Source organism: Pseudonaja textilis, chromosome 6 (assembly GCF_049901715.1).
Source record: "Pseudonaja textilis isolate UNSWEBS1 chromosome 6, rPseTex1.2, whole genome shotgun sequence".
NCBI lineage: Eukaryota > Metazoa > Chordata > Lepidosauria > Squamata > Elapidae > Pseudonaja > Pseudonaja textilis.
This window is the reverse complement of record NC_141995.1, coordinates 8403640-8427709: the sequence shown is the minus strand read 5'-3', so window position 1 is coordinate 8427709 and position 24070 is coordinate 8403640. Positions and strand designations below refer to the sequence as shown.

At 41.1% G+C, this 24070-nt stretch overlaps 1 protein-coding gene across 3 annotated transcripts in view; it reads left to right on the top strand.

Annotated features, from left to right (window-relative positions):
* The first annotated feature begins 15175 nt into the window (after nucleotides 1-15175).
* CCNI (cyclin I) overlaps nucleotides 15176-24070 on the top strand; it is a 52991-nt gene continuing 44096 nt past the window's right edge. Inside the window, exon 1 of one of the 3 annotated variants that reach the window (XM_026717188.2) lies at nucleotides 15176-15992. Coding sequence is in view for 1 of the 3 variants with exons in the window: in XM_087935783.1 (XP_087791909.1) it covers nucleotides 15936-15992 (57 nt within the window). In the remaining 2 variants the exon portion in view is untranslated. The remainder of the gene's footprint in view (nucleotides 15993-24070) is intronic. The other 2 variants (XM_087935784.1, XM_087935783.1) reach the window with 2 other exon arrangements.

Genomic DNA, 24070 nt, shown 5'->3' with positions numbered 1-24070 from the left:
CCTAACAAAAATATTTTGGGCTTGTAATCGATGGACTGCGTCAACATTTTTTCCTAACCATGTATGTATGAATGTGGAATTTTGATAAGGACTGGTTCAAACTGGCTGAAGGCAAGAACTGTACAAGGATTAGAATTCTAGGAACTTGTAAACTCATTATATTGCAGGAAACACACCTTTCTGAATGTGACAATGAACATTAACAGGATCATACAAGTAGTCTTTGACTTATAGCAGTTCAAAGTTACAATGGCACTAAAAAAAGTGACTTATGGCCGTTTTTCAGCATCCCCATGGTCACATAATCAAAATTCAGACACTTATTTTATTTTATTTATTTATTTGAATTGTCAATCGCTTACAGGTTAATAGGTATAAGTATAAACATGATTAAGAATACAGAAAAAAGGTACAAATAAATGGGGACAATAGGATAGGGACGGTAGGCATGATTGTGCACTTATGCACACCCCTCGCAGACCTCTTAGGAATGGGGTGAGGTCAATAGTGGATAGTTTAAGATTAAAGGAATGGGGGTTAGAGGATGTAACAACAGGGCCAGGCATTGACCACTCTGTGGCTGAAGGTGTATACTTTCTGCAATCAAGTTTGGAGCGGTTTACATTGAGTTTGTATCTGTTGTGTGCTCTTGCATTGTTGCGGTTGAAGCTGAAGTAGTCATTGACTGGTAGGACATTGTAGCAGATAATTCCGTGTACTACGCTCAAGTCCAACCGTAGGCGGCGTAGTTCAAGGTTGCCCAAGAGCAAAATTTCAAGCTATTGAGAGCAGTGGAGTGTACTTCAATTCCTAGAATTTCCCAGACAGTCTGGGAATTGAATCCCACATTTCTTAAACTTGCTGAGGTTGAGAAAAACACTTCTCTAAATTTATTGTCCGAAGCTAAGACAAATCTCCCACCCTTTTGAGCCTTGACTTTTAATTCTGAATCTATATTCTTCTCGAATAATTTAAAGAAAAGAAACAGTGGATTGAATGCACATGGTGGAAGAATTGAGCCCTTGATCTTTCTGTCTTAAAGTATGCCAAAAATCCAAAACACTCAACACATCTACTTCTATTCCCTTTAGAAGCAGCCTTTGTGGGTCAAATATAGGAACAAGTACATTCTTGGCGCTGAAGAAAAAAAACTCTACAAGGGTTGCAAGTCACATAGTTCTCATTCTCATGAGGATGGAAACAAGCTGCAGGAAAGAAAAATTAGCTGAGTAGCCAACTCACAAGAACGGTTGCTGTAGTAACTATTAACAAATTTATTCAAACAGATTCAAAGTATTGATTTTAATCAAGTCCTAGAGATAGAGTTATCTTCCCAGACAGAAATCTCCAAAATATTGTAGTTCCTATTTTAATTTGGTTATCATTGTCCAGAAGCGTAGAGAGATTCTACATTATTTGCTACCAAGTGGATTCAATAAGAGTCACTTTTAGAGATAACTTAGGTAGTTCTTGATATTCATTTAGTGACCTTTTGAAGTTACAATGGCACTGGAAAAAATGGACTTATGGCTGTTGACACTTATGGCCATTGCAGCAGAGGTGGTATTCAGCAGGTTCTGACCAGTTCTGGAGAACTGGTAGCAGAAGTTTTGAATAGTTTGGAGAACCACAAATACCACCTCTGACTGGAGATTTTATAGTATCTGTCCCCTGCCACGCCCACCAAGCCATGCTCACAGAACCGGTAGCAACAAAAAATTGAATCCCACCACTGCGTTGCAGCATCCCATAGGAAGTTAGCACCCAACCCTCTCCTAGAAAATTGAAATATCCTAGGAAATATTAAAAAGGCAGAATATTTCCCTTAAAAAGAGTAGAAACTCAAAAGCACAGTGGCCCGCAACCTTTTTTGTGCCGCGGCCCGGTACCGGCATCACAAAATCATCCGCAGCCCGGTACCAGCATCAGCACGCATGACAAGGCAAGGTGAGCCGAGCAACCGGCCAGCCAGCTGTCCCCCGCTTCTCCCTGCCACCTTCAACTCCTCCTTTGCACCTTTGTCGATGGGCTTTGCTTCGGGACGGCTTCGGGACGGTCACTTGGCTCGCCTTGCCTTGGGTGCTGAAAGAATCCTCGCGCCTTAGTTTTGTTCAAAGCCGCCCCCCCCTTCGATGAAACTAAGGCGCGAGGATTCCTTCAGGACCCAAACGCCGCTTTCCAACCGGAAAAGCTCACCGGAAGCACTTTCTCATGAAAACAAGATGGCGGCGCCCAGCAAACCGGTGGCCCGGTAGAAAATGTTCCACGGACTGGTACCGGTCCAGGGCCCGGTGGTTGGGGACCCCTGAAAAAGCAGAAACACCTCAGAAGCAGAAAACCTTTGTTAATGGGTGGGTCATTAAGGCCTGGGCCAGAATACTTTACATAACAAAGGTCTCCTGGTAAAGCTATAGCAATTGCCCAAAAGCCCTTTCAGTGTATCATCATCTAGCAAGGCTCAACCAAGCCTGGAACTCAGGACAGCCTACAGGGTTGGCCCCATGGGAATCTGACAACCAATCAGAATACAAGCTCCAATTCAAATCCCAAGGAAGGTTATACAACCCAGGCACTCTCAGCATATCAGCCCTTCTGGATCTTTTCCTTCACCTTGAAGCATGGGATGATCCTTTTCGCTTTGGAGCTCCAAGGCATGTGGTCCTGTCCACCATTAAACCATCTTTCCAAACAGCCTCCGTGTTTCCAGTGTCTTTTTCCCCACTTGGAACTGAACCCAGAAGGATATTTTCTTCCAACAATCCATACAATTACGCGACCAAAATTTGGGATCCTTGGCAATTGGTTCATATTTATGACGGTTGCAGTGTCCCGGGATCATGTGATCACTTTTTGCAGCCTTCTGACAAGCAAAATCAAGGAGGAATCCAGATTCACTTAACAACCATGTTGCTAACTTAAAAGCTGCGGTGATTCACTTAACAACTGTGGCAAGAAAGGTTGTGAGATGGGGCAAAGCTCACAACAACTGTCTTGCTTAGCAACAGAAATCCGGGGCTCAATTGTGATCGTAAACCGAGGACTACCTGTGGAAGAACTGGTTCCCTGCAGTGATTCACTTAACAACTGTGGCAAGAAAGGTTGTAAAATGGGACAAAACTAACAATTTTCTCGCTCAGCAACAGAAATTTTGTTGCTCAATTATGGTCGTGGGTTGAGAACTACCTGTACACGATCTCTGTTGTCACAAACAAAAAACAGGATATTGTCCAGACACTCGACAATATTCTGCTCACATTTTTATTATCCTGCTGGAGTGATTAGGTTTCTGAGATCCTCAACATTTCCCTCCCCCCAAACAATTTCCCTCCCCGCACACAAATGTGCTAACTAGGCACCAACTCCCTTTGACGTCACCGTCCGCCAGAAATGAGAGCAAAGTCCACAAACTTAACATGTAATGAGGGCAATGTACAGATAGCGCAATTTATTTTCCACCTGCTCCAGTTGGAAGCACTTCTTACAACCATCACGTCATGCAATGGTGTAAACAACCCTAGGCTTTTTGCTGGGAAAGTAGGGCAAGGTGCTTGTCTCTGACCTGCCTGGGGAAGGCGGTCATCTTTCCAAAGGCTGAGGCCCGTGAGATCTCATCAGCCCTGCATAGCTAGACCATCTGCAAAACATGTGTTGGAAGAAATATCCATCTGATTCAGTTCCAAGCCAGGAGAAAGGCACTGGAAACATGGAGGCTGATTGGAAAGATGGTTTAATGGTTCTCTTGGGCTTTGAACTTCAGCTTCCTGTTCCTGTGCAAGAACATGCATTCTATTGGCTGTTGTCAGACTCCCATGGGGCCATGTGAAGTCATGTTTGTGAGATAAGTTTGGTTGAAGTTTGCTGGGTGAAGGGGGGCGGGTGAATAACTATGGAAAGTTTATAATTGTTCCCATAGAAGTATGATATTTAATTGAAAAGCAATGTGAAAAATGTTAAGACTTTAATGAATATTAATATTAACGATAGAATTGAATTGGAATGGAATGTTGTCTTTAATTATATACATTTATAACTTTTTCTTTTTTTTTCAAGAATACAGTGTGTAGTTTAAGAATGTACCAAGCAGAATCCGAATGGAAGTTATGTATTATACTGAGTGTTACAACTTTAGGGGAAAGATATAAAGGCATCATACTCCAATCAGTAACTACAGGAGAAATTTTGTTTAATGAGAAAAGATAATAGACAATTGAAACAGGACAGATAAAAAATATAAATATAATGATTTGAATTGAGATGAAATAAATAAAATAAAATTGAGAAGATTAAAAGAGGGGAGAAGCTATGTAGAAAATGTAAAATAGTAATAAGATATGGAAGAGAGTATAAAAATGAGCATGAACCTGAAATTGCGTCTGTACGAAGAAATGTAACCCGGGATTATGCTGCTTTCAAAAAAGATGTTTTATTTGTATTTATTTTCTTTTTGTGAAAACTCAAATAAAATTTACCCCCCACCCCCCAAAAAGGAGACTGTGCAATGTAGTGAGCTCTGTTGCTCGTAGGTTAATCCTATTATGGCCTGGAGGGTCATGTCTTAATCCCATCATCCAGGAGCTGAAGGTCTTTTGTTTTTCTAAATAGGATGGCCCAGTCTTTCTTAATGGGCAAAAAATATCTGCTGGAGGCTATTAAGAAAGGTGGGGGCTGTCTTTTTCTGTCTCCAAGAGCATATTTCTCCATTCCTCCCTTAGGGAAATACAGTATAATATTCTGCCTTTTTAATATTTCTCAAAATATTTAATTCTTCTAGGAGAGGAGGGGTGGTCTTCCCTCAGTTGTCACTGTTCCATATCCATAGACTTGAAGCCTCGCATTCCCATTGGTCCGTTTAGACCGCTACCTGATTGGACAGCTTGGACAGTTCTGATTGGCTCGCTAAGAGTCTGCCGCGATTGGCTAAAACCAAGCGTGGCAGACTTGAAGCGCCGTCATTGGCTGCCTAGCCGCGGCGGGCTCTATAAAAGAGCCTCCGCGGCTGCTATTGTTTTTTAAGCTTGTTCTAGCCAGTAAATAAAGAGCTGTTGTTACTAAGCCGAAGTCTCTCGTCTTAAATGAACCTGAACATAACAGTCACCATTTTGAAAGCTCGGACTGCCCATGACAAGGATGCTAAAGCTAAAGTTTAAAATAGGACAATGTGCACAGAATTTCTCCATTCCTGCTCGTTTGCACATAAGATGTGGAGTCCTGCTCGTTTGCACATAAGATGTGGAGTTCTGTAGTGTTATCCTATGGTATGTCTGCACTAAATATTAGTGGGAGGTCTTAGAAAAAAAGAAGAGGAAAGACTGTGTGTCGATGATTAGCATTGGCTATACTATCCATTCCAGTTGACTTGAACATAATAGGTCAGTGTTTCTTAACCTTTGAAATGTTAAGATGCGTGGACTTCAACTCCCAGAATTCCCCAACTTTCTTTGCTGGGGAAGTCCACACATCTTAAAATTCCCAAGGCTGAGAAACGTTGTAGCAGATTGTAATTTAATTTAAATAGTCTTAGCAATCCAAAAAATCCAAGTTGTAGGTTGGATTTGGAAATCAGAAAACCAAGACAGCTGTGCAAACCAAGAAAACCAGTGCAGGACACCAATGCCCAAATTACTTCCATATTGTTGTTAATGAACTGTGACCTTTGGCTGTTCCGATTTCCACCTGAACTAGTCCAAAATACAATCTGTGATTGAGTTTATATCTCACGCTGAGCCAAAGGACATCTAAACACATCGTGGCTTTGTGTGTTGTTGTTGTTGCTAGTTGCGAAGTTGTGTCTGACCCATTGCGACCCCACGGACAACCTTCCTCCAGGCCTTCCTGTCCTCTACCATGTTCTGGAGTCCATTGAAGCTCACGCCAACTACTTCAGTTGCTTGGCAACCGATTCATTATTTATGGCAATTGCAGCGTCCCTGGATCACGTGATCCCCTTTTGCGACCTTGTGAAAAGCAAAATCAATGGGGAAGCCAGATTCACTTAACAACCTTGCTACTAACTTAACCACAGCAGTGAATCATTTAACAACCAGGGCAACAAAAGGTTGTAAAATGGGGGCAAAACTCACATAACAAATGTCTCACTTAGCAACAGGATTTTTGAACTCCATTGTGGTCGTATGTCAAGGACTACTAGCAGATAAATAAAAAGATCCAGAACCAAGGTTGTGTGAGAGGCATACATTTTACAAAACTCGGTATTTTACTGTCTTTCCACAGGAAAAGAAAACCAGCAAGAAAATATATTTTCTTTCAAACAAAGGACAAACACACCTGCTGTTTGAGTGAGTTGGGCAATATCTGATATTTGCTGTCTGCTTCAAAACAGGAATCTTCTAACCAACCTTGTAAAAGTCCAAACGGAAAGTTTATTGTGGTTTAGAGTAAAGAACTGAGAACAGCAGCTTCTGAACAACTTAAGATCGTGTGTTAAATAGTCTCTGCTTGGCAGGCAAGCCTTTTTTTAAAAAAAAATAATAATCTCTGATTTTCATCGCTGCTTAAAACGAATGTAAAGGTTAACAGAAACAAAACACCCAGCTGACTTTTTAGACTTGGGAATCCAGAGTTTTCCAGATTGGCATCTGAAGATATATATATACACATATTATGCATTATCATAAACATCACCCAGGAAGATTGTGTGCCAACATTTGTAATTGTAGGAATTTTAACTATAGCCTGCAGCAAAATCAGGCATGAAACTGCTCAAGAGTGGGATGTGCTAAATATTCCCCATCTTACCAAGACTGTACAATTAAATGGAGACAAACAGTGATTAGAATTAATTAACACATTAAGTGGCTTGGTCAGTTCTGATGACTTAGTTAAAATAATTTACCACTGAGCATCAAGATTGGCTGGAGCTGCTTAGACAGGTACCGTGAGCTGTCAATATGCACATTATGTATTAAGTTTGCACAAGGATTAACTTTGGCTTACTTTTGCAAGCAGAGATGTTTGGAAGTAGGGGGAAAAACTCCCCACCTGGGTCCAATGATAATGAAGCCTTGAAAAAAAAAAGATCATATGCAATAGAGCAAGATTGAAAAAATCTTGGCCATTTTAAGATGGGCAAACTTCAACTCCCAAAATTCCCCAGCCAGCATTAAAATTGCCAAGTTTGAAAAACGCTAGAATAGAGCAACACAACAACGGTGAGCCCGGGATTAATTTTAAGAATGGGCTAGTGGATATCTCCCTCAATTAAACTGAATTGAGGAATATACAATAATGTAATTTTGTTATTAAGACCTCTTCATCCACACACTTAAAAGCACAAAGAATTGAAGTATTTACTAAAGTACAGATGGTCGTCGTCTTACGACCACAATTGAGCTCAAAATTCCTGTTGCTAAGTGAGGCATTTGTTAAGTGAGTTTTGCCCCATTTTGCAACCTTTCTCGCCACATTGCTAAAGTGAATCCCTGCAGTTGTTAAGTCAGTAACATGGTTGTTAAGTGGATCTGGCTTCCCCATTGACTTTGCAAAAGGCGATTACATGACCCCAGGACATTGCAGCTGTCATAAATATGAGTCAGTTGCCAAGTGGGTCAAATTTTGGTCATGTGACCATGAAGCAGTCATGTGAAAAATGGTCATAAGTCACTTTTTTCAGCGCCGTTTTAACTTTGAACTGTCACTAAATGAACTGTTGTAACTCAAGGACTACCTATACTGTTTCCCCCTAATTTGGGTTCAAGGACGACCTCACTGCTATAGAAGGATTCCTTCTAACATAATTTCCCTCTGAACTCCAGCCTGAAGCCAAGACCGCCATTTAACTTCAGAGCTTTATGATCTGAGGTGAAATTGGGATTTTCCATTTCTTCCTGCCACAAATACTGCCCTGGTCACAATCCATAGTCCAGGTAGTCCTCAACGTAATTTAATTTGTCTTACAACGATTAGGACCAGAATTTCTGTTGCTAATCATGGTGATTGTTTACTGAGTTGCACCTGATTATGACCCTTTTTGCCACGATTGTTACATGAACAACATAGTCACTAAGTGAATTTGGATTCCTCCATTGATTTTGCTTGTCAGAAGCTGGTTGCATTTGATGATCACATGACCCCAGAACAATGCAACTGTCATAAATACATGCCAGTTGCCAAGTGCTCAAATCCTGATCATGTGACCATGAGGATGCTGCAATGGTCATAAATGCAAGGACCGGTTGTGAGTCATTTTTTATTAATGGTGTTGTAACTTTGAATGTTTGTTAAATGAATGGTTGTAAGTTGGGAAATACCTGTAAAAATGCAGCACAGTCTCGTATCTGCCCAGCTTGTCTTGGACAGTTGCAAAGCAGGGGCAAATTTCTCCTACGTTCTGTCTTAGAAACTCTGTCGGTGAGAACCACAACAGGCTTAATCTTCTAAAGCAGGGGGCTCCAACCTTGGCAACTTTAAGCCTGGAGGACTTCAACTCCCAGAATTCCCCAGCCAGTTGGGGAATTCTGGGAGTTGAAGTCCTCCAGGCTTAAAGTTGCCAAGGTTGGAGACCCCTGTTCAAGAGTAGAAAATGAACATGGTTCTATCTTGGAAAAGATACAAATCTCTTTTGGTCTACAAGAATCTTACTTTTTTTGGTGCCAACAAATCTTCCAAGGAAGCAGTGGTCTGTGGCTTCTCGCTCTGGGTTTACAGACTGTTTGGCTTTTACTGGAAAAGAAAATGGAAAAATGAAAAAGCTTTGGACGCCTGGAAAATTCCTTTCTACTTCTTTACAAGTTGTCCAAACAGAATAAGTAAGCGAGAGTCACACAGGACGGGCTTTGAAATACTTGAAACCTGATTTTTATAGTACTGTTGCCCTAGTTAACTAACATGGTCTTTTTTTTAATTTAAATTTTAAAATTGCTTTTTCAAATGTATGGCTAATAAAAGCTTCAAGTTTCCAGGAAAGGCCCTCTTTCAGAAACCAGGAGTAGCATAACCATTTGGTTTGTTTAGCTGTTTTCAAGCCTCCATGAACAAAGAAAATATTCAAGCCCAACTTTGGGAAGCGCCAATAATGTGTCTTACCCATATCGAATTTGATGTTTTTCCTTTACAAATGTTTCTTTTACTCAGGATATAATCCTCTTTTCTATGACTACTCACCTGTTATGGGATAATTTAATTCTTGTGATATAACTGGACAGTTTCTAAACCAAACCACTTTTGAAGTTCTTTGTTGTGCTAACTATAAAAGCAAATGTAAGCCATTTTTCCTGGTCCCATGTTTTCACGGGGAGACCCAGCTTTATCAGAGTACTCTAATAAATTGCTTTTAAATGATCTTCCGACTCCATGGCTTGTTGGAAAAGGTAAGCCAAGGTGGAACCTAAAGCCAGATTTGGCCATCTAACGTTAATAACCACTTCCTATTTTGCAAAGATTGCAAACTATAGAAGTGGTAAGAAAAGAACCAAAGGCACATTTCGATTAGATTTAGCTTAGCAAAAGAGAAACGTATCCCGGAAAGGGGAAATCGTTGTGGGAAAAGCACTAAAAGAAAGATTGCTGTTCCAAAAATACCTGACCTTAGATTGATTGATCCATTAGCTGTGAAACTCGCTTCTTGATGCTTTTGCCTGAGCCGCTCTAAATCAAGATATTGCTAAGGCTGATATAATGCAGCTGGATACTGTATGTCTTTCAATGTCACACTTAGATATTCAGCAACACGCACAGATTTAATTTAGGCTCAGGTTAATTTCTTCCTTTTCCCCAAAGGGCATTTTAAAAGTTCTTGAGAAATAAAAATTAGCAAAGTGCATCACTTCATGCCAAGGATTTAGTCAGTATGGTTTTTCACCTCCGGACAGCTTTTCTCTTGCGTCAGGTTGAGGGAGATTCTATTTTAAAAAACCTAGTTGTGATTTATGTTTAAGATTTTGCAGTGGTACAGAAAACTATAATTGGAATTTGAGTGAGGCACCCTAACCTTAAAACTCCACATATCATGTGAAATATACTTTCAACATAGTAAACTGTATCAACTAGGTAACATCATCAGAGATAGAAGGGAGTGGGGATTGTCCTCTGTTGCCTTCTAGGACTGATGAAGTTACCTACTTGGGTAATGAAACGTCTGCAAGAAAAGAGCCAAGCTTGGACAGCACCAAGGGCCACACAGTTCAGTCCTGAGCCAAAAATATTCCTTTCTGTCGGTAGTCCTGTGTCGGTCATGCATCCCACCTATAACAGAATTTGACATCCCGAAGATGCGAATGTTACAAGGATGGTCAGGCCAATCTTTGGCTCCTTGGTAATGGAGCATTGGAACAAATGATGTAGTGATGGATAGATCTGGACCAGTGAGGCTTCGATTCAAAGTCCTCTGTTGGATGGGTGACACCCATCATGATGATGATGATATTATCCATTCGGTTGAGTTCGACTTTTGGTTTTTCTTTAGGCCAGGTATCTCCATGTCTTCTGATCTTGCACTGTCTCTTTGAGTTGTTTTATGTTCTGGCTAGTGTCAGCTTTGAGGGCGTCCAGACACCATGCTCCTTGGTGGCCTGGTTTCCTTTTACCATTAACTCTTCCAAACGTAATTGTTTTCTCCAGTGAATTCTCCCACATGACAATGGCCAAAGTAAGCGAGACGCATTTTGTCTTCCAGTGACATGTCTGGCATTATGCGCTCCAGTACTTGCTTGTTAGTCACCCTTGCTGTCCAAGGAATACACAGGAGCCTTCAACAGCACTACTCTCCAATGTCTTGATTTTTGTCTTGTCTTGCCCATTTAATGTACAGGTGACGCTCGTACCAATTTGCATGAGAGCAAGTTTGCCTGGTGGTTAAGGCAGGAATGGAATACTGTGTCCAATTCTGCAGCAGAGCCAGAGGAGAAAATGTGTGACATGCAGAAATCAGGGCAGCCTCGATCAGCAACGGCTCAGAACAGATGGTGCGAAGACAAAAAGAAGGGTTTGGCAAGGGCGACAATCCGTCTTAGGCCAGCTTTTGTTTGAGGCCGGCTCAAAGATGGGTCCATCCGTAGCACATTAACTCGGAAGATGAAAGGGTTGTATTGTGAAATACATCTAGTAGGGAAGTTGCTCAGCAGTTGAAGCTTGAGGTTTAATTGGAGCTTGTTACATTATCTTGGGTTTCCCTCTCCCTTTCTTCTCCTGTTTTACAGCTCCCTCCTTTCCATTAGAGGGATGCACTGCAAGAATTTCAGCCAGTAGCTTAGTCAACTAGCCAGATTGGCTAAAAGAAGAGTCATGTTTCCACCGTCATTGTGGGGGGAGGGGGGAGCTAATGGGATGAAATCTGAACTCTGCACCAACCTGAATGGCTGCCTCTGTATCCTTTGTGCTTGAATGAAACCCAGCAATACATCACAGTCACTTCTGCATCTTAAATTATCATTATTATTCTCTTCTCTATTCAAATTTGATCTGGCCCAAATTATAGATTGTCAATCCTTTCTCAACACTAAATGACACTAGAATTAGATGTGGTATTATGCAAGAATCCAATATCTTAAGCACTGTCTTCAGAAACTGACTATCCTGCTTAAAACCTGGTTGCATGCATTGTTAATTCTCTTGTTTTTTTAGTCTGACAGGTTTTTCACACAGGAGATTCTTTTGCAAGCCTGCTGCTTCCCATAATACCAGAGGCCCAGGGGGCTGACAGCAGGATAGTAATTGCACAAAAGTCAAGGTGGTATACATAGCAGTTTCTTCTCCAAATCTTTCACAGGTAGGGTGTGCTGAGATAAAATGGAATGGAATACAATATGTTTTCAATAGAAGAGAATACAGGTAATCTTCGACTTACAACCATTCATTTAGTGATGAAAGTTACAATGGCATTGAAAAAAGTGACTTACACTTGACCATCGCAACATCCCCACAGTCACATGATCAAATCTGGCCGCTTGGCAAAGTGCATTTTTTATGACAGCGGTAGCATCCCATGGTCACAACTGCAGCATCCTGTGTTCATATGATCACCTTTCCAATCTTCCTGCTAGGTTTCTAACAAGTGAGGTCAAAGGGGAAAGCCGGATGCTTAGTGACAGGATGATTTGCTTAACAACTGCATTCTTCGTTTAATGGCAAAGCCCGGTTATAAAATCAAGAGCAACTTGTTTAATGATTACTCCGCTTAGTAATGGATTTTATGGTCCCAATTATGAGGAGGATTACCTGTGTATGTATACATTATAGGATTAGCTTTTTTTCTTAAGACATAATACTAGATCTTTTCAGAAAAATTAAAATCAACTTCAGTTTTAAGTCTAGAACTGCCACCAAAAGTGTTTGAACACGCAGGTTATTCTTTGTAAAAATTAGAATTGCTTTGGGACTCAGACTGGTAAAACCAACAAGCAACACAAATGCTGCAGCTTCCCCAGACATTGCACTCTTGCGAGTTCTTACGAAAACATATCCTGGGTTGTTTCTGTGCAATGAATTCAGCTTAACATCAGACGAAACTGACGCAGCTTGGATCCACCGTTGCCTCCCTGCCCCCTTGTTTTTCCCTTGACTCGTCACTCCTGTGCATGAGTAGTCCTGGTTTTCCTATGAATTTTGAGCAGGAAGGGAGATTTGCAATCCAAACAAGTCTCTGCCTGCAGCTGATGGTTTCCTACTTCAGATCCTTCCGCTGGGGCTTGGATGAACAAATGAGGCCATTCTCTCTCTCTCTCTCTCTCTCTCTCTCTCTCACACACACACACACACACACACGTGTGTGTGTGTGTGTGTGCGCGCGTGCACACATATATATTCATTTATCAAAATATATATTTTCGTGCAAAGAAAAATGAAAATGGGGCAGAAAAGTGGAAGAGGCAGAACGGGTAACGGGTAGACGATAAAGAAATGGCTAAATTGACTGCTTTGATTAAAAAAATACAATTCATTTACTTAGAAACCACTTTTGGGCTTTGGGTTTGAGGTGGAACAAAAGGAATTTTGATTTTGGGTTTTGCTGATTAGATAGGTTTGTTGTTATAGAGATGGCTAGTATATAAAGGTAAAGGTTCCCCCACACATACTTGCTAGTCGTTTCTGGCTCTAGGGGGCAGTGCTCATCTCCTTTACAAAGCCGAAGAACCAGTGCTGTCCGAAGACGTCTCCGTGGTCATGTGGTAGGCATGACTAAACGCCAAAGGCACACGGAACCACCTATTTTTCTACTTGCATTTTTACATGCTTTCAAACTGCTAGGTTGGCAGAAGCTGGGACAAGTAACGGAAGCTCTCCATTACGCAGGGTTAGGGATTCGAACCGCTGAACTGCCGACCTTTCTGTTCGACAAGGTCAGTGTCTTAGCCACTGAGCCGCCACGTCCCTGGCTAGTATATATTATGCAAAAGTAAAAAAAAAATGAGGTTGTAATTATCTTATTCTACTCCATCAAAGTCAAACGTCAATGCTTTCCTTTTTCTTCTTTCCCAAACAAGGGTCTTTTCAACACAATGGGTTTCAAAATGGAACAATGGAAAATGAAAGACTCCGACAATCTGAATTCTCTTTCCAGTAAATATCATGCAACCCCTTGACGGATAACTACTTGTTGGTCCCAAGTACAGACAGTCCTGGACTTACAACAGTTCATTTAGTGAACAAAGTTACTTTATAACTGAAAAAAATGACTTATTGTACACCATTGTAGCATCTCCACATGATCTGGTCACATGATCATTATTGAGATACTCGACAATTGACTCATATTTATGACCTTTGCAGTATCCTGGGATCATGTGATAATCTTTTATGACCTCCCGACAAGCAAAGTCAGCGGAGAAGCCAGATGCACTTAACAACTGTAGCAAGAAAGGTCGTAAAATGGGACAAAACTTACTTAACAAGTGTCTCACTTAGCAACATAAATGTTGGGCTCAATTATGGTCGTAAGTCAAGGACTACCTGTAGTCTCTTCTCTATGAGTGCTTTTATTAGATGCATGAACACATGTTTTTGTTCTTATGCAATGAATCATTTTTCCTATCTGATTTAGCATGCCTGAAATGTAAGAACAAATGTAAAAACATGGGCTGTCTTTGGATTTTTCTGCAATGCAAAGATAATCTCATCTGTTCGGTTTATGAATCAGAGTGTCTTACACCTCTGCTTGTCATTTACATGAAGTATAAAATGTTAGTTTTATATGCACTGTGTTTCTGACTGTATCAGAATGGAATTATTTGCATTCAACATAAGAGGTTGATTTATGTGATAGAAACATTGGTCTCTGGCACAACTAATCTGTCAGAACTAATCCTTCCATTCTCCCCTCCAGCATCCAGCCAAAAACTTTGAGGTTTCTTGGATGAGAAAGGAAATGTCTTCTTCCTCAAGAGAAGCGAAACATTTTTCTCCTTTCTTTCTTCTTCCTCTTTTCTGACATGCCTATTAGTGTACATTCAAACTGTTATTAAAGTTCTATTCTATTCTATTCTATTCTATTCTATTCTATTCCATTCCATTCCATTCCATCCCATCCCATCTCATCCCATAGCATCCCATCCTTTCTCAACAGAACTGTAGAAGCTTCTTGGACGAGAAGCGAAACATCTTCCTTTCTATCTTTTTCCTCTTTTCTGAAATGCCTACTAGTGTACATTCAAAGTGACAATAAAGTTATGATTCTATTCTATTCTATTCTATTTCTATTCTATTCCATTCTATCCTATTTTTTCTCAACAGAACTAAAGAAGCTTCTTGGATGAGAAGCGAAACATCTTCTTCCTTCCTTTCTTTTTCCTCTTTTCTGAAATGCCTACTAGTGTACATTCAAAATGACAATGAAGTTATGATTCTATTCTATTCTATTCTGTTCTGTTCTATCCTATTCTACCCTATTTTTTCTCAACAGAACTAAAGAAGCTTCCTGGAAGAGAAGCTAAACATCTTCCTTTCTTTATTCTTCCAGTTTTCTGACATGCCTATTAGTGTACATTCAAAGTGACAACACAGTTATTATTCTATTCTATTCTATTCTATTCTATTCTATTCTATTCTATTCTTCCTCAACAGAACAGAAGAGGCTACAAATATTATAATATCTTTATATTATTATAATATCTTTTGTGACAGGCAGTCCCTCAGAAGCGCGCCTCAACAGCCAAGTGAAGGGTATACGTAGGTGCGTGTGTTTCCGCCGCAGCATTTTTAGATCTTGGCCTCCGCCGCGCGCGGAGGGGGGGGAGGGGGGGAGAGGGAATAGCTGAGCGCGCTCCCGCGTGCGGCCCGTCCTCTGGGCCGCGCGCCAGCTTTCGTCTCCTCTCCCCTCCTCCTCCTCCTCCGCTCGCTCGCCCGCTGGAGCGCTCAGGAGGAGGAGCCACGGCAGCAGTGAGCTCTCTTGCGGGGGAGGAGGAGGAGGAGGAGGCTGAGCCGCCCCGCTGCCGGCTCTTCTTTCTTTCCCCTGCTCCCCCCTCCCGGGAAGCGGCTTTGCTCTGCGCTCCGCTCTCTCAGCCTCTCGGTTTTGTTTTGTTTTTGCTTTCCACCCCCTTTTTTCCCCTCCCCTCTTTTCTTTTTCTCCCCCTTTTTTCTTTCTTTCTTTCTTTCCTTTTTGCACCCACTTTGCTGGAGATCCCCAGCAGCAGCAGCAGCAAGCAAGCAAGCAAGCAAGCAAGCAAGCAAGGGCGGCGGGAGCTTCGATTGCAACCCCGGGGAGAAGAGCCGCTGCTTTGCAAAACTCGGCCTGCGGGGTCCCACTCCCCAATCCCTCTTTCCCGACCACCCCCCACCAAAAGAAACCGCGATCCTCCGCCCGCCCCAAAGGACAACGAAGCGCCCCCCCCCACCACAATCCACACCCACCATGGCGAAATGAACCTCCCCGCCAACGCCGCCTCTGCCTCTCTTTCTCCCGGCTCTCTAAGATGGAGCAAGCAGCAAACTAACAAAGAAACAAGCCAGCTTGGGCCTTGGTGAGAACCAACCATCATGCTAGTTTAATGGACCGAATGCCGGCCGGTTGCAACGGAGATTTTTACAGCTTTGCAGAGGAGAAGGTGAGCACGGCTGGACGCGCGCGCGCGCAAAAAAGCTATTGTGTTGAGATTATTATTACTACCTCATATACTTTATTCGTTAAACATGAAACTCAGTCAACTGAACATTCAAAAATGCATCTATTATTATTGGTTAATTTTAGTGAGATTCACAGCCTTTGGAGCTGGTTGGTATCTCAACATCTTGAGTCCTAACCAATTATTATTATTATTATTATTATTATTATTATTATTATTATTATTATTATTATTATTATTATTATTATTATTCATTAAACTTGAAACTCATTATTATTATTATTATTATCTCTGAACATTCAAAAATGCATCTATTATTATTATCGTTACTATTACTATTGTGTTAGTGTTAGTATTATTAGTATCATTAGTATTAATATTAGTATTATTATATACTTCATTGTTTAAACATGAAACAGTCAACTGAACATTCAAAAATGCATCACGTTTTTGTTGTTATTATTATTATTTGCAAGTTAGGAGTTTTCCGAAATAAATTCGTCCTGGCTGGCTCTTCTCTGCCGGGCGATTTCTTTCGGGCGGGTTCGATGGCAATGGAGGCATTTATTTATAAAAAAATACAAGATTTGCTTAGTTTTTTTTTTTTTTGCAGATCAGGTTGTATATAATAGGGAGCCAATCCGGAACGATGCCTTTATTTGTATTTTATGGGGGTGGGATGCTCTGCAAAACGCAATCCGAGGGACGCATCTCTTTGCCACGAATTGCTCCGTCCTCTGACATACTCAAATCTTTTTATAAATACACTTTTGAGGGTTTTGGTTTTTTTTTTTTAAGTTCGGGCCTGTATTTTGCAACCCTAGTTGCAACCTGGACGGGCCGAGGGAGGGCCCCGTTTTACAAAGACAACCGTTTTGCAATCTAGGCCGCCGTTCCGTTTTGCAAGCCTTTTGTTTTTGTTTTTGTTTTGCAAGGGTTGTGGTTTTTATTTTGCCCGGAAGAAACCTTGCTTTTCTCGAAGCGGGACAGCGCAAAAGGCACACTTGATTTCCCTGCGCGCGGTTGCTTTGTGGGGTTTCTTTTTTGGGGGGAGGAGGGATGTTTGAGCTTTTAAAAGCAAGGCCGGGGCTCAAAAGCTTTCCTTGTGTTGTGTTGTTGTTTGCGTAGCGTAAATGCATGCGAGGACCCGGGTATTGAGAGCACCGAGCTTTGCCATAGAAACGGCCGGCGGGAGGGTTGCAACGGCGTTGCAAAAGGCGGTGCTGGCTATTGGAGATACTGCAGTGGGCCGCGGTGGGAACCGGGACCTGGGATTTTCGGCGGGCTTGTTTGGGCGGGGAGCGGGGGAGGGGGGGCGAGCACAGCCCCCAAGTGTCGCACGGGACTTCTTGTAACGGTGCAAAAGTGACTGTGCAAAGATGACGCTTCGGGTGGTTTCTCTCGAAATGCTTCTTTTTGTGTCGTTGGTTGGTTCGTTTGTTTTTAAGTGACCTGCTCAAGTTTGCCTGCCTGGGATTGAGATTGAAGAGTCATTTTGCACCCAGGGCCTTTCGAAGGGTTTCTGTAGAACTCCGGCAGGGGGACGAAAACATTTCAAAATAAATAGATAAATAAGGCAGTTCGAATGTTATTGTAAAACCCCCATCCTGCTGCTTATGAGATTCAGGTTTCCTTATTACGTCCAGCTTTCTTTCTTTCTTTCTTTCTTTCTTTCTTTCTTTTCTTCCTTTTCTTCCTTTTTCTTTTCCTTTTCCTTTTTAAATTCTTTTCATTCTTTTTTCCTTCTTTCTCTTCCTTTTCCTTTTATTAACCTGTCCTTCCTTCCTTCCCTCCATCCTTCCTTTCTCATTTCTTTAATTCTTTTTTCCTTCTTTCCTCTTCTTTTCCTTCCTTCTCTTTTTTCTTTCCCTTCCTTAATTTTTAAATCTGCCTTGCTTTCTTTCTCTTTCTTTCTTTCTTTCTTTCTTTCTTTCTTTCTTTCTTTCTTTCTTTCTTTCATTCTTTCCTTCTTTCCTTCCTTCCTTCCTTGTGACATCATGGCCTAGCATAGCCTTGCAAATAAATGCACAAAGGTGCATTTAGCAGATCCCATTCTCCCCCCTCCCCAGCAATTGTCCTGGAGGCCAGAGACTTGGCTTCAATTACGGGCTTCCTTTGACATCTCTGGTTTGCTTTCCTTCTTGGAGGAAAAAAACCTAAACCAGATTTGCTAAGGTGGTTTCCAAAACCTTAAACCTTTTGATCAATAGTACACTATTTTGCAACTAGCCAGGAGCAAAGGGGACTGTTGGCAGGTTGGGGCCACTCCTCTTGAAAAGGTGCCCTGCTGGGTAAGTTTGACACAGTTTATGGCACAAGTGGCCAAGGCCGCAAGGGGTGTGTCAGGCTGGACGTGACAGTGGCCATAATGTGCATGGATCTGGGCCAACCCAAAGACAGATCTTATTGCACGGGGTGTTGAGTGACATGCATAAGCCTCTGCCAAATATTAACTAAAAAAAGAAAAGTCCTGGCTGGGATTGAGGCCTCGTTGCCAAAACTGATCATTGGATGCCAAGCGATTATTTAATGTGACTTTTTCTGTTCGTTTGTGTGAAGTTCAAGGAAAGGAAAGAGCAAATGAATGTTTGCCCTGAAGTGTTTATGCTGAGCATTGGTTGCACCAATTCGTACAAAGTTCACATTGGAGAAAAGAGCTAGTACAGGCAAGTTACTTTTGAGAGTGGTGTGTTCCTCACAAGACTATAGAAAATGCCCCAAATGTAACATCATACATCGCATACAATTCTCTATGGCCCTCTAGATCAGAGGTTTTGGAGACCCCTGTGCTAGATTCACTTAGCAACTTCTCTCTCCTCCCAAAATTTCTGGCACTTACTGAATTGAATTCTTTATTGGCCTAGTGTGATTGGACATACAGGGAATTTGTCTCCAGTGCATCTCAGTGTATCTACCTACAACAACCAAGGGACAGGTAATAGATCATAAATCATGCTTATAATCATTAATCATAAGATACAAACCAAGTGATAAAGGATAAGATAAGATATCAGTAGAAGAAGATAAGGAGGGAAGACGAGAAATGAGAAAGGTGATTAGAGCAAGACATCTTACTACCTGGATAAATTGCTTAAACCTGAGACTGTGCTGTGGGAATTGGGTGTTACAGAGTGATGTGGCATGAGGGAAAACAACTGCCTTTGAGTCTAGTTGTTTTGGCATTCAATGCCCTGTAGTGGCCTTCTGAGAAAAGCAGTTAAAACAGATTACGCTTTGTGCACAATTATTAGGCAAGTTGTATTTTTGAGGATTAATTTTATTATTAAACAAACCACAGTGCTCTTGGTCAATCCAAAACATTAATAAACCTAAAAACCTGAATATTTAAGAAAGTAAAAGTTGAGGGATTGGTTTTTCTGTGTACAATTATTGAGCAACTATTAGTGTGCAGAATTCTTACAGTAACTAAATGAAAAACAAAAATTTTCCCCTTTCACTTGTTTGTTTCCATCATATTAAAGTGAGAATAATAAGAAAACAACTCAAAATGAACAAATAAGCATTTCTGACATTAAAAAAAAACAGTGACCAATATAGCCACCCTTCTTTTCATAACACTCATAAGCCTTCCCATTCATGGAATCTGTCAGTTTCTTGATGTGTCAGCAACCACAACCTCCCAGACACTGTTTAGAGAGGTGTACTGTTTTCCTTCACCATGAATCAAGAAGTTGTTTGAAAATGACTGTTGAAATCTCACACACGTGGGTGGTGACAACATATTAGTATTTGGTGAGGAAACTTAAGTCAGAAAAATTTCATGTTCCTTCCTGTGACTGGGAGCATCAAGACAAATTGTGCAAAATGATAAAAAAAAATGCTGAATAACTTGTGTGGAGAAGAAAAGCGGGTTGTTGTGAGAGTGTGTAACTTGTGAGGTCTCTCACACTTAGGATGGTTGCAGCATCCTCAGGGATATCACATGATAAAAATGAACTTTGAACTTTGTCACTAAACAAGCTTTGTAAGTCAAGGACTTACCTGTATAACACTCCCAATTCTTTAGTATCAGTTTAGAAGTTCTGGCTGTGAAGGTGCCTGCAAAATCAGCCAGAAATATTATTTGTTCAGCCTGGTCTCTTTCTGTTCAACCTAAAATACCTCCTATTGTGTCTCACTGCAGCAGTCTGAAACTTGTAGGCTAGGTAAGCAAAGCCTTTTGCTTAGTGAGGTTTGTTCCAAGATTGATATTCACAAATTTTTCTTTCTCATGTTCTTTCTGGTTTTCAGCAGTTCTGAGAGAATTTAAAGATTTCCTTTCTCTGAGTACATTACCGAATATGAAAATAATACCCTGAAAGATTATCCGTTGACCATTTGCTCCAGAGCCGTAAATCTATATGAGAACAAAATATTTAATCTTTCCAAACATTTGCTTATTTATCCATTCCGGCAATTTTTCACTTGCCACAGTCAAGATATTTCAAAGGGTTATAATCAGAATGATAAAATATCAGTGGTACAAGTAAAATTACATAAGAACAAACAATCGTCCCAAATGCAATGACGGGAAAAATATAAAAACAATGTCAATAAGTCATACAAACTAGTGGGGACATCTGTAATTCAAAAGCTCTCTTAAAGCATTAGGTTTTGAAGAATGTTCTGACTCCTAACGAAATAAGAGCAGGTAAGGATATAAAGGGGCAGAGAATCTCATAGCATTGATGCTACTGTAAAAAAGCAGGATTTGTGGCTAACTCTAGTCCCAGCAGAATGGAGAGCCACTAATAATTTTATACTAGAGGTGGAAAGGTCAACCTTGGTTGGAAAATATGGTCTTGTAGTTCTTGGTGTTTGCTATTATGGCCAAGTATGTTGTGACCACGGTAACCTGAAGGGTGTCTGGAAATTTTCCAGTCCCATGTTAAATATTTGCTAAACTGTTAAGGGATAAATGAAGGCCAGACCAATCTGCATGTGTATGTCCACTTAAGCTCTTCTTTGCATTCCATGAATTAGCTAAGTAGCAACTCATTCCAGTTCAGTCTTTAAAAATGGCCTATGGTGATAAGTTACAATAATGATTCTAAATGTAAACCCAGTTCCCTCGTTGCTGGGCAGATGTGGATCAGCATATAGCAGGACCTGCAGATAAATGCATGCATTTGGATTTTGTTTCAAAACCATTTTGAAGTTTGGGTTTTAGTTATAAATACTTCCATGTAGCTTTTCATAGAAACCTGCTTAAAAAATTATGCCTCTTAAGAAAATTAACAACCGACTAAGTGTTCCTTTCAACATCAAAGCAAAGATACAAGGAAAATGTGTATTTCCTAAGATGATGGCAGTTGTATTTTCTGATCAAGATTATGTCCTTTCACAGAATCACAGAATTGTCCAGTTGGAAGAAGCTCAAGGATCATTTAGTCCAACCCTCTGCAGTCTCCAGAAAGCCAGTTAGTTTGTTCTCAAGAGGCAATTGTCTAGCTTTTTATTAAAGATCTCCAGAGATTGAGAACCCACAACTTTCCTGTGTTGGATATTTTTTACATTCAGAAATCTTTAAATAAAAACTTAGATACCTGCAAGCTATACCCATTATTCAATCAGAATAGACCTCTAGTCCTTCTTTTCTCTAGACTGACCATACCCTGCAACCATTCTTTGTATGTTTTTGGGCCTTTGCACTTTTTCCAAAGTCTCAACATCTTTTTTTGTAATGTGACCAAAACTGGATGCAGTATTCCAGGTGTGATCTTCCTAAAGCTTTATAAAGCAGTACTAATACTTCATGTGATTTTGATTCTATTCATTATTTCATTACTAGCTCGATACCCATGCTTTGCTACGAAACTATGTGGTCGGGCTTAGTTTCTGGGGAGGAAAATAAGGGGGAAAAAAAATCTGCTTGTGCCTACCAGCATCCATCAGTATTGAAGAAACAACAGGACAGGGACGGTAGGCACGTTGGTGCATTTATGCACACCCCCTACAGACCTCTTGAGTTTGTATCTATTGTTTGCTCTTGTATTGTTATGGTTGAAGCTGAAGTAGTCATTGACAGGTAGGACATTGCAATGTATGATTTTATATACTACACTTAGATCAGACAGAAGGTGGAGTAGTTCTAGGTTTTCTAGGTCTGGAATTTCAAGTCTGGTGGCAATAAGGTATTCTACAACGAGCAGAGGAGTGGAGAACTCTTCTTGTGAAATATTTCTGGACTTTCTCAACTGTGCTAATATCAGATACGTAATGTGGGTTCCAGACTGATGAGCTGTATTCGAGTATTGGTCTAGCAAATGTTTTGTGTGCTCTAGTTAGTAGTGTGATATTACCAGAGAAAAAGCTACATAGGATTAAGTCCACAAGTCTTAAACTTGCCAAGTTTGAAGACCCTTGATTTAATTGTTCATTGAGGAGAGCTGCAATGGGTGGGAGGGGAAAATCATTCATCAATATGCTTCCTTTAATGGCCTGGCGACATGAGACCATAATGGGCAGGCCCCATTACAGTCGTATCTCGAGGTCTACCTGTACATGGCATTAAATGCCTTCTGTTCAAAGTCATGTGGCAGTTTTCTTTTGTGGAGAGGGGGTGGTGAGTTCCAAACTGTAATCATAGAAGCAAAGTTATCTAAAAGAGCACGATACCCTCCCCAGTGCAGAAATGACAGATGGCCAGTCTCTGAAGTCCTCCTATGAACAGGAGTCCACCTTCTCTTAAGGATATTTCATGGTTGAATGAATCTTAGGAATGTTTTCCTGGTGTCCAGCATAAATGTATTTGCAATTTAAACTCCTTTATCTTCTGGAACAGCGTTGAACAATTTTTCCCTGCTTTCTACATGACAATTCTTCCGATCCTTGGAGACATCTGTGACTCCTTCTTGATGTCTCCAGGCTAAACATGTCCATGTAGGAGAAAAGCAGGCAGAGCTAAGGGGGCGGGATCAAGCATGTCATCAGCTTAGACTTGTTACATTGCCACAGACATCCCAAGTCCAACTTTGCTTGGATTCTGAAGGCCCTCATCTGGTGCCAATTTAGGATTGAACTAGATAAAGCTTGAACATTACATGTTTGAATTGCAACCTAATGTATGATCCTGATCCTTTGCATATGACAATCCGCTGTAAATATGGACTGGTTGCCAAGCACCCAAAATGCATCACATGGTCCAGCAGAGGGCTGTTAGAACTGTGAAATTTGAGTTTTGTTTTGTTTTTTGCGGGGAAGGGGTCCATCATAACTCAAGGTAGCCTTACTTAGGATGTCTACAATCCATCCAATCGTTCTTCGTATAACATACGAAGAACAATTGCAGGAATTGGGTATAGCTAGTCTAATGAAAAGAAGGACTAGAGGGGATATGATAGCAGTCTTCCCGTATTTGAGGAGCTGCCACAAAGAAGAGGCAGTCAAATTATTTTCCAAAGCACCAGAAGGCAGGACAAGAAACAACGAATGGAAACTAATTAAGCAGAGAAAGCAACCTGGAATTAAGGAGAAACTTCCTAACAGGGAGGACAATTAACCAGTGGAACAGCTTTGCCTTCAGAAGTTGTGGATGATGATTCATCCCTGGAGGTTTTGAAGAAGAGACTGGATAGCAACTTGTCTGAAATACCCTGTTTCTCCAACAATACGGCCTCCCCCAATAGGAAGTCCCAGGATGTTTTATAGACATGAAATGAAATTAAGCCCCTCCCCCCAAATTAAGGCCTATATTAAAACATGCGAAATGGGGGGGAATGGTGGGGGGGGGGGGCTTGCCGTTAGGAAGTACTTTTGTTGCACACCCGGATATGGTGCTGCCTGCATTGACCCCGATACGAAGTGCCCCACCAATGCCGAGGTCAACATCCAAGCTGTCGCCGCCCGCCCGCCTGAAGATGCAAGGGGGGGGAATTAAGTCACCCCCGAAAAGACGGCCTAGCCATTTTTTCTGGGCTCAAAAAAAAATAAGACCCGGCCTTATTATATGAGAAACACGGTAGTATAGGATCTTGTGCTTGAGCAGGGGGCTGGACTAGAAAGAACTCCAAGGTCCCTTCCAGCTCTATTCTGATTGATTGAACCCTATTTTGAAGCCA